The 13,129-nt window shown below is 40.5% G+C and overlaps 1 protein-coding gene across 1 annotated transcript in view; it reads left to right on the forward strand.

The window, feature by feature from the left end:
* LOC118786162 (sodium-driven chloride bicarbonate exchanger-like) overlaps positions 1-7,766 on the forward strand; it is a 45,182-nt gene extending 37,416 nt beyond the window's left edge. The window contains exons 17-27 of the mRNA XM_036541237.1: positions 118-279; positions 636-749; positions 932-1,093; positions 1,393-1,644; positions 2,523-2,591; positions 2,690-2,863; positions 3,288-3,410; positions 3,867-3,931; positions 4,138-4,248; positions 5,528-5,565; positions 7,034-7,766. Of these exons, the coding sequence (XP_036397130.1) occupies positions 118-279; positions 636-749; positions 932-1,093; positions 1,393-1,644; positions 2,523-2,591; positions 2,690-2,863; positions 3,288-3,410; positions 3,867-3,931; positions 4,138-4,248; positions 5,528-5,540 (1,245 nt within the window). The 3' untranslated portion in view covers positions 5,541-5,565; positions 7,034-7,766. The remainder of the gene's footprint in view (positions 1-117; positions 280-635; positions 750-931; positions 1,094-1,392; positions 1,645-2,522; positions 2,592-2,689; positions 2,864-3,287; positions 3,411-3,866; positions 3,932-4,137; positions 4,249-5,527; positions 5,566-7,033) is intronic.
* Positions 7,767-13,129: the final 5,363 nt, after the last annotated feature.

The raw sequence follows: 13,129 nt of genomic DNA on the forward strand, positions 1-13,129 counted from the left end.
TCCAAAATCTTTTAGTCACATTTAAAGAGCAGATGCCAGTCATCCTGCAAGTGTGAGTGAGTGCTTATAGATTGGGGTATAGCAGACTGTGAGGTCTTTCTTGTCCTACTGCTTCAGGAATGCATCCAGAATCGAGGGGAGTTTGTAGGTAGTGCCTGTGGGCCTCACGGCCCCTACATCCCTGATGTCCTCTTCTGGTCCGTCGTTCTCTTCTTCTCCACCGTCGCCATGTCATCCTTCCTGAAGGACTTTAAAACCAGCCGGTACTTCCCTACCAAGGCATGTCACAGCTTTCCTCTCATTCGGTGTGTGTGTGTGTGTGTGTGCGCGTGCGTGTGTGTGTGTGTGTGAGTGAGAGAGAGAGACCGTATTCGTATCAGGTCTAAAACAGAGACACAGTTCCCGTTGCATAGTGAGATAGTGCCCTCTTCTGGTTGTTTGTGGTGATGTTTGAAAAGGATTCTGAAAGGGGAGGGAAAGGGTCATGCAATCCCTCCAGCACACGGGATTGAAATTTGTTTTATAATCTTGTAGCAGAATGTAATCATTTTAGACATAGAGGGAGGGAGGGGGAGTGATTGAAGATTACAGGTTTGCGCAGGTGTGCAGGACTGACTGACTAATATTCCCATCAGGTGAGGGCTATCATCAGTGACTTTGCTGTGTTCATCACTATCTTAACCATGGTCCTCACTGACTACGCCATAGGGATCCCGTCCCCAAAACTTCAGGTGCCCAACGAGTTTAAGGTGAGCTATACCACATGATCATATAATCTCAGATTGTGTTAGATGATCATACATAAACTGGATATTGTTGAACGCAGGGCATATTTTTTGATTTGTGTCTAAATCTAAAATGGCTGAGGTAGACAGTGAGAGTTACAGTTCTTGACCGTGTTTTACTGGAAATAACCGCTGACCACTCGTAGCCAACCAGAGATGACCGTGGCTGGCTGGTTAACCCCATTGGCCCGAACCCGTGGTGGACCACCATCGTGACGGTCATCCCTGCCCTGCTCTGCACCATCCTCATCTTCATGGACCAGCAGATCACGGCCGTCATCATAAACAGGAAGGAACATAAACTAAAGGTACTGATGTACAGCGGACATAGTGATAAGGAGCAGGATTCGTAACCGAAAGGTTGCTGGTTCAATTCCCCACCAAGGCGCTGCTGCTGTACCCTTGGGCAATGTACTTAACCCAAAATTGCCTCAGTAAATATGCAGCTGTATGAATAGATAACATCTTAAAAAAAACTAACCTGTGGAATCCGCTCTGGATAAGAGCACTTGCTAAATGTCAATAATGTTATTGTAAGTGCACACAGTGGTATAAGCATAATGTTTGAAGTGCGTGATGTGACGCCGTATGCTCTGTCTGTCCACAGAAAGGCTGTGGGTACCACCTGGACCTGCTGATGGTGGGGGTGATGCTGGGCGTGTGCTCGGTGATGGGGCTGCCCTGGTTCGTGGCCGCCACCGTGCTCTCCATCTCCCACGTCAACAGCCTGAAGCTGGAGTCAGAGTGCTCGGCCCCCGGAGAGCAGCCCAAATTCCTGGGCATCCGGGAGCAGAGGTTCACCGGCCTGATGATCTTCCTTCTCATGGGCTGCTCCGTCTTCATGACCTCCGTGCTCAAGGTCAGAGGCCCTGGGTATCGAACCAGCAAAACTCGCAGTGAAACGTATTGGTCTATGTTCATGACCTCCATGCTCAAGGTCAGAGGCCCTGGGCATTGAACCAGTGAAACTCACAGTGAAATATGTTGGTCTGTGTTCACGACCCCCATGCTTAAGTTCAGAGCCCCAGGCTTCAGCCTGGTGAAGCTCACAGTAAAACCTACTGATCTGTGTTGATGAACCTCATGCTTAAATTCTGAGGCCTGGACTTTGACCCAGTAAAGCGAACAGTGAACCATATTGGTTTATGTTAATGACCCCCATGCTTAATTTCAGAATTCTGGGCATTGAATTTTTATATGACAAGTTGCAATGTTTACCAGTGCACTCTAGGACTTGCAGTGCATGTTAATGACTAGGATCTTGCAGAAGATCTTCTTTTCAGTATCCTAGAACACAGTTAGTAATATTTTTAGTGATATTGGAGTAAAAGAGTCATTAATGTCAATAATGCTTTGGATATTTACGAATGTAGAAAACTGGGCCTTAGTCAGCCAGCAAAGTCTTTTTTTGTCTCACTCCAAAAATGAGCGAAGCGCAAAAATAGGTTCCCTATCTAACTGTGAAAGTTAGAAGGCCAGTCTGGAAATGGAATGTCCGGGGGTTTCCTCCAATGTAAATTAAAAAGTCAACTGTTTGATATAACCCCTGTAATGATTCCTAGCTCACACCATTGGAGTGCATAGTGTTCCAGGAAGAGCTGGCTCTCTGTGCTTATTTTTTTCACAAAAAGCAGATTTTTTTTTGGTTTCATTTCAAATGACCAGTTTTGTTGAAGAATAAATAAGACCAATGTGAATAAGCTGTGTGTGAGTGAAGCCCCGTCTGCTGTTTTCCAGTTCATTCCCATGCCTGTGCTCTATGGAGTTTTCCTGTACATGGGGGCGTCATCGTTGAGGGGCATACAGGTAAAAGGAACCAATGCTAACTGAACGCTGTTTCATTTGTTTGGGATGGCTCTTTCCACCAGTCATTGGACCACAATGCCCTATGTGTTTGCTTCCAGTTCTTTGACCGCCTCAAACTTTTCGGCATGCCGGCCAAGCACCAGCCCGACTTCATCTACCTGCGCCACGTCCCGCTGAGGAAGGTCCACCTCTTCACCATCATCCAGCTCAGCTGCCTGGTCCTGCTGTGGGTCATCAAGACCTCCAGGGCGGCCATCGTCTTTCCCATGATGGTACGCCACCTGCTGGCTTCACATAGTCCCTTTGGTCCAGCAAACACAGTTGACAGAAGGCAATGGAGTTTATGCATAAAATCTTTCCATCTTAATTATTTCCTATTAAATTAACAAGCAGGAATTAATTAAAAATGTAAAAATGTATAAATGTATTTCTCTGTTCTTGTCATGGGCAGAAGGGAAATTGATTTTGCAGAACCAACAATGATCACTGGTGGTATCTGTGTTTCCATCACACACATAGTGTCATGATAATGTAAGGGACCTGCTTTTTAAAGTAGCGCAGTTTTAGAGTCTTCTTAGTCTGAGGCTTCTAAACATGGAGCTACATAATGGCACTCTAACGTGTAACGTTACATAAATGACAGAGGATCGAACTCTTCTAGACTGGTATGTGCTTGTGTCACTGTCCCTCGCTCAGGTGTTGGCCCTGGTGTTTATTCGGAAGCTTCTGGATTTCCTCTTCACAAAGAGAGAGCTGAGCTGGCTTGATGATCTGATGCCAGAGAGTAAGAAGAAGAAGCTGGAGGATGCTGAGAAGGAGGTATTGCTGCTGCAAGCTACTGCAACAAGTGATTTAAGTCTGGGTGGCAGTGTAGCATAGCGGTAAGGAGCAGGGCTCGTAACTGAAAGGTTGCTGATTCGATTCCCCGCTGAGACACTGCTGCTGTACCCTTGGGCAAGGTACTTAACCTAGAATTGTCTCAGTGAATATCCAGCTTTATAGATGGATAACCTGTAAAACTAACTTTTGTAAGTTGTTCTGGATAAGAGCATCTGCTGAATGACAGTAATGTAATCTAAACTCTGGGATATGAACAACATTGCATAATTATGATAAAATTGACTTTGAAATATTTTTCTAAACTGTGTTTACCTAAAGACAGCAGACTTTATGCATCAGTGTATAAAGAGAAAATGGATATGGGGTAACTATGTGGATTTCCATTCATTCACTTGTTGCTGACTGCTTTTTGGTGACTTCCTGTTTTACCTTCAGGAAGAACGAAGCATCCTAGCAGAGGAGGAGGGAATAGTACAAGTGCCATTGGAAGGACATTACAAGTAAGTCCAGAGAACACAGAGCCCCCTGGTGTCGGGAAGACGCATTGCACAACCAACCAGGACCTGTGAAATGGGTCATATCAAGGGACTGTTAGTCACAGTCACTGTGTGTATCTCAGGGAAGTGTTTCAGATGTAGTTTACGTGACGATAACTTGACAGGAAGCGTTAAAAGCGGCTGACCAGTGGTTTTTATTCTGCTTTTAGGGATGACCCCTCTACAGTGAACATCTCTGACGAAATGTCAAAAACATCTTTTGGAAACGTTTGGAAGACGCTCAGCACAGAAAGCTCCAAAAAGGATTCAAGCTCAAAAAGGTTTTAAACTTCTACTTTAAATTTAATGAATATGGTCCTATTGTCACCCACGTTCATACACAAACTTTGAGATATCCGCACAGTATTTTAATAACAGAATGGGTGAAATGTCACTTTCTTATAAAGCAGGAAATAATCCCACAGATATAAGAAAAAATGTATCAATGTTTTTCTTTTTTCTTTTCTTCTTTTTATGAAGAGAAAAATAAAACCTTTTTACTAATTTCTGTTAAGGTTATGGTAAATACCATCTAGAAAAGATCAATATAAGGTGCCACATTGTTGCACTTGTTGTACCTGAATGCCTTTGATCAATCTGAAAGCGTATGTGAGATTTCATATTTAAAATGAAGCGATGCTTTGGCATCTTCAGTCCTGTGTCTCCTCCTTTTCCCTTGTCTTACTGTAACGTGTGGCACAGCTCCAACCAAAGCTGCATTTCGCAGTTGTGAGAATCATTATTCAGCTGGTCAAAAATGTGTTCTAGGCTGCGCACCCTCTTTCAGATACCATTTTCTAAAATTCTCTTCTTTTCACAAATGCAGTTATGAATATTACTCCAAAATTATCCTTGATGCAATGAAGGATTACTTTTTCAGTAAGGAATGATAAATAAGCCATTGGCAATGGAGCAGGAATTGCACATCTCACAAGGCGAATTACTCCTTTTTTAGATGCTCATTTACACACACATTATAGAACCGAGTAGAAATGTGTTATTGCAAACGAGAGAGATAATCAACAATACAGAGGACAAACAGTAAGTATCAAAACATATTTTTTCGGTGACAGAATATCAAATACAATAAATACAACTAATGACTTGGTAAAAGAGTGTGCAGATTGTGAGAGAGAAGTGAACCATAAGGCAGAATAGATAGTTCGGCACACGCAAGTGAATGTGGTCACATGACAGATGTGGTTCCATCTGTTGGTAATATGTAATCCATAACACTCATTAGCCCCCTTGTCCAAGGTTCATTTGTTAGATATTGCACAACATCCAAATTGCATATACCTCTAGAAGGAATGAACCCTGCATTTGTAAGCCTCCTTTAGAGGAGGCTTTTTTCACTGGTCATCTGCAGCACAGATGTTTATAAATTGGGGAAATGATTCATTTTGATGTGTAGCATCTGCTACTTACAGGCATTTGATAATCCTACTCTATCCCTTCAACAGCATTTTATTGTAATAAAAAAGGGGCATTCTTCCGTTGTTGGACACATACAAACAGCACATTGTTTGACTGAATTTTCCGTTCCGTTTCTGTCGTAAGCTCCCTTTCCTAACCTCGTAGAAGCTGATTTCCCAAAGGTAAGAGCATGCATCGTGTTCCTCACTTGTTTGTTTGGGTTTTGTGTCCTGGCTGTACTTTTGCAGCAACGCAGCTTGTCTTTGCATGATGCGAGTGAAAGTTTGAACAGGATTTGCTGTTTGTCTGCGTGTTGCAACTGGCACTGCAGCTTCAACTGAAACTTTATCGGCTACCATACAGACAGCACATCCAACACACCATACAGACAGCACATCCAACACACCATACAGACAGCACATCCAACACACCATACAGACAGCACATCCAACACACCATACAGACAGCACATCCAACACACCATACAGACAACACATCCAACACACCATACAGACAGCACATCCAACACACCATACAGACAACACATCCAACACACCATACAGACAGCACATCCAACACACCATACAGACAGCACATCCAACACACCATACACACCATACAGACAGCACATCCAACACACCATACAGACAGCACATCCAACACACCATACAGACAGCACATCCAACACACCATACAGACAGCACATCCAACACACCATACAGACAACACATCCAACACACCATACAGACAGCACATCCAACACACCATACAGACAGCACATCCAATATATCAAACAGTCAACACATCTACCCTCCCATACAGACAACACATCCAACATATCAAACAGACAGCACATCCAAGACACCATGTAGACAACACATCCAAAACACCATACAGACAACACATCCAACACATCAATGACATTCCCAGTAAACGTCACAAACCTAACTGCCAATCAGCACTGAACATCATTACCACAATGCCTTTGGCTTTATCAGCAGGGCAAAGTCAATCAGCCTCCCTCTCTAAGTGTGTGAGCTGGCCAAAGCCACCATCTGTGCCGGTTTCACCCATCGGTGGCGGTGGCGGGACAGGGGGACATGTTCATCCTGAGCTGAGAGGAGAGATGCAGTCAGTAGTGCATGGGTGTAGGTGCTGGGAGCAGGCTGTGACAGACCAGGGCTTCTGCATGATGCTACCACACTCTGCCAGGCTTTGGTAGCATGCTGTACCGCCCCCTTCACTTCAGCCATGACACTGAAGGACAGTTCTACGGGGAGCTCAACCAGACAAATCAAATTCAAGACAATTCAGAGAGAGACACACAAGTTGGAATCAGATCAGTTTCCTTTCTGACCCCCTCTAGCAGAGCTGTCCTCTCATTGGCATTGCTGGAAACCTGTACCCTCCTCTACCCCAAATGTCTGGGTTTGAATACGTTCCAAGAATGCAAATACGTTCCAAGGTGCTCTAATAGAATGTTGCATGCTGTGGGTTCTGATTCCGTCTAACTGCTCCTCCAGATGAAATATGTTTGATGCTCAGCAATAGCTGTGGGGCGCCGCTGCTGGACAGCTGAGGGGTATTTGGTGTGTCAGGAGAGGCGCATCCACTGCACAGAGTAACGGAAACCTCCTCTTTCTCATGTAGGTTTTCCAATAGCAGCGTAGGAAGACAGAAGAAGGTGGCTGTGGGGAGTGGCTTGGACCTGGAGACGAGTCTGTGACCTTTCCTCCATCACTGTGCTTCTAAACTAATGAATATAGTGTGCCACAGTATACAGATGGGTAGACCACTGTACGTTTTTGTCATGTAAGTCCTAGTACGTTGTGTGACACTGTTCTTTATTTTTTGATGCGTCTGAATCTGTGCTTCTGTGAGAAGCAAATAAGTGTCAGTTGAGTTCAATTTTATTTCTGTTGTGCGTAAATTTAAAGTGATACCAGCAACGGAAGAAAAGGCAAAAGGATATCGAACTTAGACTGCTGGAGTGTAGTGGGTAAAGCCTCCATGTTAAAGAAAGTTTTAGCCGTCTGAACCTGACAATTGTAGATATGTGCCGTTTAGTGGTAAATGCATTCGCAGCTCATTTTTCTCTGCTATATCTAAATCGTATGAAGACTTTACAAGCTTTTCATTAAGGGGGTTGTTTTTGCTTAATGTGAATGTGGGTACATTGTGATGTAGAAACGATTCATTTCAGATAATGAACGTGTTCCAGAATCATGCAAGATTTGCCTTCTGTCTGTACTGATCGATATTTTGATTGAAAATGTATGATAAGAAATAAGGATAAGAAAAATGGCTGAGAATGAAAGGCATTTTATCCCATTGTTGCTAGTAACAGTGAGGGTAAAATGCTCAGAAAGGAATGTGTTATTCAGAGAGCAATAGTCTTTTTTTTTCCTCTTGGATGGATCCTATGGAGGATGATGCTCAGTGAGCTTCATGTTTCATAACTTTCATGATCAATGTCAAAGATGATTCATAATTCACTGCTTATGATTACTGTTTATAAAGTATGTGACTATAATGAAAAGATATGTGAAATGTAATCAAAATTATGTATATTTTTATTTATTGTGTGCAGAAATACACATGATTTTAACCACTGACTAGGTCTTTATGGAAAACGTGGAACAACGGAGGTGAAATTTTATTTTGTTTGTTAATGTCAACATGTTGGAATAAATGCAATAGAGTATCGTTATTTCATATCTTTATTTATTTGATTACTTTTCCTTTGGTATTTATTTATTTAGATTTAGATATGTTTTTTTTAATGAAATGTTTTCTAACTGTGTTGGTCGTGTGTGTGTGTGTGTGTGTGTGTGTGGGGAGCCTCACAGTATGAAGCAGTGTTGGCTCCTATCAATACAAAATCTGCTGAGAGTCATCTAACAACCTGTACATCTATGGCATCATGTCTTTTTGAGCTGGGATGTGAAGTTTTAGAAATACACACTTTTTTCACAATACATTTTACTAGCAGCTGTACTAAACTTCAGATTGCTACTTTACAGTCTGGTACATGTGAACTGTACTTTAAGTGTATGAATTATAAAAACGTGAATGATTGCTGATATACGATGAAACGCTCTGAACACAGTAATGAAGGTTACAAACAGATTTTTTCATTATTATTTGGCAGATAACCAACTTTATGCATGCATAAATTAAAGCTATTTAATTTCAAATGTGTAAGTGTCCAGATTGTGCACAAACATGTATACAGTAAGTACAATATGCGTATATATTCAAGAAAGAAAAAAATCATCAATGAATGAGAGTTTCAGAAATATATGGAAGTGAGTTTATTTTTCATTATGGAATCATTTTACCTCATTGTGCTATAGATAGAATAGCTAGATGAATATTGGCATATTTTATCATTATTATGAAATGACACATTTGTTTGCACTATATACTGTATGTATATCACCGTGGTGACCAGTATTTGTTCCATACTACACTGTATATACAGCTGAGTACATGCTTTACTGTCTTCTGCAGTATTTGGTTTATTTATTCATTTATTTATTATTCATTTATTTATTTGTTTGTTTGTACAGTATCTGAATCTGCCAAGAGCATCTTAGAGCTAACCGGTTTGGACTGAAATTCTGATTTCTGGGGCTCAACATGACTGGTGTGTGGTTTAGATCATAACCATGATGCCTGTAATCATTATTACAAAGTTATGTGCTAAAAAGCTTATTTTGTACTCCTGCAGCTCATTTAATCTTTCAGCGGTTTGAAAAGTAATTTGTAAGTAATTGGTTAGCAGGTAACCTGTTGCCATCATTTGCTATGAAATTATGTTTGTATTGGCATATCATTTCATGTTAATGAATCTTAAGACGTAGAAGCTTAATCTTTATGTAAGAAATTACAATTAAAGGTACCACAGACTTCAAGAGAATTCCTGTTGCCAACAGATGATGTTCAATAACTGTTATGTTCGAGAGAAGGCTGTTGTTTGATAGTGTCTATTACAGGATTCATGATTATTTAAAAACAATACTGAAAAGATGGCAATAGCACCTCTTTCTACAAGGGCAAAATACTTTTACTGTATTTACAGATATGTAGTAAATTTGTTCATTGTACAATCAATATAAGTTTGTTCAAATATGAAGTGTAAATGTAATGCCTAAGTATTGTTTTTTATGTAAGCTTTGTTTTCAAACATACCAAAAAATGAAGTAATTACTTAGTCACAGTTTCTTATGGTTTACTTTTATTATTGTACTGTCTTGTTAATGGGTTTTAGTTAAAAACAATAATAAAATAAAAACATCAGTATGAAATATGTTAAGGGGGCAATTCAGTCAAAGCTTCTAGTCCTTCAAAATCCATAATGAATTCAAGGCAGTACAACTTGTCATAAATTCATCCTTTTTCATCTCTGCCTTAAATTTGTAACTATTTTCATGGACCTGGAATGTCACTTTGGTTGGATTTGACCCTTGGAATATGAATTTGTGTTTTGAAAAAAATCATGTAATTTGAATGTGAAAACCAATAAATTTATTAAACACTGCTTTCAATCATTTGTGTCAATTATATAAATAAAGGTTAAAAAGATGTACCAACCTCAGTATTTGTTAAACATCATACATTAATTTTTTACAATTATCTTTCTTTTTTAATCTCTGCTGGTCTTCCTTACAAGTAGACAATACATCTTAAGAGTTGTGCAATTTCATTTATCTGTTTAGCCAGGGAAAAGTTTGACCTCTCCTGATTCTATTTACTTTTTCTGTTGTGCATAAGGCAAATTTACAGATGCTGATGTCTTTCACTTACTGTGACAGGTTCCAGATGATGAAATACATTTACAGGATATGAACATGAAGACCATGAGTTGTTCCTACTGTAAGTATGGCCCAGGCATATTTGTGATCTCTGACATGATCAGCTGCTCGAGTCTCATGCCCATGGATCACATGAGGGAATAATTAGGGGCTGTGATACAAGGAAATCGTTATGCTTGCTGAGTCAGCTCCTTACTCAGTCTCTCTGGATATCCCTCTCTGTCTCTCTGGATATCCCTCACTCGGTGTATCTGGATATCCCTCTCTCAGTGTCTCTGGATATCCCTCTCTGTCTCTCTGGCTATTCCTCTCTCAGTCTCTCTGGCTATTCCTCTCTCAGTCTCTCTGGATATCCCTCTCTCAGTGTCTCTGGATATCCCTCTCTCAGTCTCTCTGGATATCCCTCTCTCAGTGTCTCTGGATATCCATCTCTCAGTCTCTTTGGCTATTCCTCACTCAGTGTCTCTGGATATCCATCTCTGTGTCTCTTGATATCCCTCTCTCAGTCTCTCTGGATATTCCTCACTCAGTGTCTCTGGATATCCCTCTCTCAGTGTCTCTGGATATCCCTCACTCAGTGTCTCTGGATATCCCTCTCTCAGTGTCTCTGGATATCCCTCTCTCAGTGTCTCTGGATATCCCCCTCTCAGTGTCTCTTGATATCCCTCTCAGTGTCTCTTGATATCCCTCTCTGTGTGTCTGGATATCCATCTTAGTGCCTCTGGATATCCCTCACTCAGTGTCTCTGGACAACCAGAGCCACAGGATTTGTATGTTATGCCATGTAACAGTGGGTCAAAATACCCAAAAATTCACAGAAAAAATATTTCAAATTAAACACAAGATTTTCATTGATTTTAACAAAACACACCAGCAATAAACTGTCATTCTTTTTTTTTTTTTTTAAGAAAATGGACTCGTGTGCCCTCTCCCTAGGTATTGAGTCAAATATTGATAATAAGTGAACAAAAACTTTATCACAAACTCAAGAAAAGCAAAAAACAACTACAAGAAAACATCCAGTGATGCTGGTCCTTGGAACAGTCCTGCATAATCACTCAAATGATCGCTTGCATTGATTCTTACAATAAGCAGCTAACACATTGATGGTTGCTATATGACACCAATAAATTATCAGCCTATCAACCTACTAAGCAGTAAATTACCTGTCATGAAAGTCTCATTTTTTCACAAAATGAAATAATACCTGCCTAATACACAGGCAATGAGTAGAACTGTAAATGCTTGGCTTAAAGGATTTTTAAGCTGGAGTTTCCTTTTGGATGAAAGGTGTGGTTTTCTGAGACTTTTTATTTGCTTACATTTATAAGCCCAAGGGCCATTTTATTTCAAATCATAATGAAAGAGTATGGTTGAATGTTGGGAGTTCTGTAACGATGCCCAAAACACATCAGTTTCATGTTTATTTTTATTGCGTTTGGCATGAATACTGGACCTTGTAACTTGAAAACCCTCAGTTTGGTGTGGAAAAAGGCCAAGACACAACCGTGGGCATTTGGACTATAAATAATTTATAAGGAAGTAAATATGTAGACTCCTTTAATCGACAGATGGTTTGATGCGCCAGCTGACAGCTCAGGGAGTTTGGCTGTCCCCGAGCCAGGCACTTATCTGCTCATGTGAATCCTTCCTCTTCCGTTCTAGTAATAGCAGAGACGGGCTGCCTCATCACTGATCCTCGATCGTGCGCGCTGATTGATGCTTCTCCCCCACATTTCATGGTTCTCCCCTCTACCCACGCTGCACTGGGAGATCTTATGACAGAGTGACAGTGACAGCTGCAATGCCTCACCACTACACAGACTTCTGATGTGCGCTGCGCCTCTCGATAATGTGGTCTCACACGAAATTGATTGATTTGAGCATAGCCTTCATGAACCGAGGCACATTAGTACGGCACATTTCTGACAATATGGGTAATTGAATTTTCTTTGTCCTTCACCCTTCAAAGCCCTCATTCTGCTTGCATGTGGGGAGGTGCTGAAGGGAAAAAGTTTGCTTTATGTGGGAAAGAGCATTTTGTAGTCATTTAGCTACAGTAGATGAGAAATGAAGTTAACCATCATGAAAAAAGGTTTATTTTGCAGAGCAGTACACCATTAAAGCATGGCCTTTGCATTTTGATACAATCTCAGTGAAAGCTGAACAAATTTACAGTGGCAACAACAAGTGAGTCTGACTTAATACCCTGAGTCTTTGTGGCATTCCTCATTTTAGAATTTACAAATATGCAAAATAAATTCATTCGTAGAAAACAAAAATCTCAAAGGGATAAAAAGTGCATTTTGCATTTGATGCACAACCATTGGAAGATGCTAAATTTGTGCTGTTTTACAGTTTAAAACTAAAGTTAAGCATGAGTAGAGAGGGTTCAACATTGTATCAATGGTAAGTCATTTCATTGAATGCAAATATGGCTTTAAGCAGTATGGCTTTGAGTGACACCCACAGTGTTTTGCAGATTGCAGATTTGAAGGCTTTCCAGTTGTAGTACAGTACCAAGATTCTCTTGAACAAGGAAGCACATCTTCGTTCAGTGATATCCATTTAGTGGGTTGCTGAAACAGAAAATCAATCCTTACTTTATTATGTTAAATTACATTAATTACTTCATTATGTTAAATTACTCCGACTGTGATATTTCTACCAGACTAATTGGTGTCATGGTCTATGATATGGGAACAGTTGTAGTTGTAGTTTTACTTTATTTTGGTATATCCACAGGGTATCTGGTGTATGTTAACTATATACCATAATTCATAGCCAAAAAAAAAAAAATCATAGCAAAATAATCACTGGGGACACTTCTGTTCTTTTGTACTGGACTTCACTCTGGATAAGAGCGTCTGCTAAATGAATGCAATGCAATGTAATGTAAAACGATTGTGAAATACAGAATATGGAGTCT

This window comes from Megalops cyprinoides, chromosome 11 (assembly GCF_013368585.1).
Source record: "Megalops cyprinoides isolate fMegCyp1 chromosome 11, fMegCyp1.pri, whole genome shotgun sequence".
In the NCBI taxonomy this organism is placed as follows: domain Eukaryota; kingdom Metazoa; phylum Chordata; class Actinopteri; order Elopiformes; family Megalopidae; genus Megalops; species Megalops cyprinoides.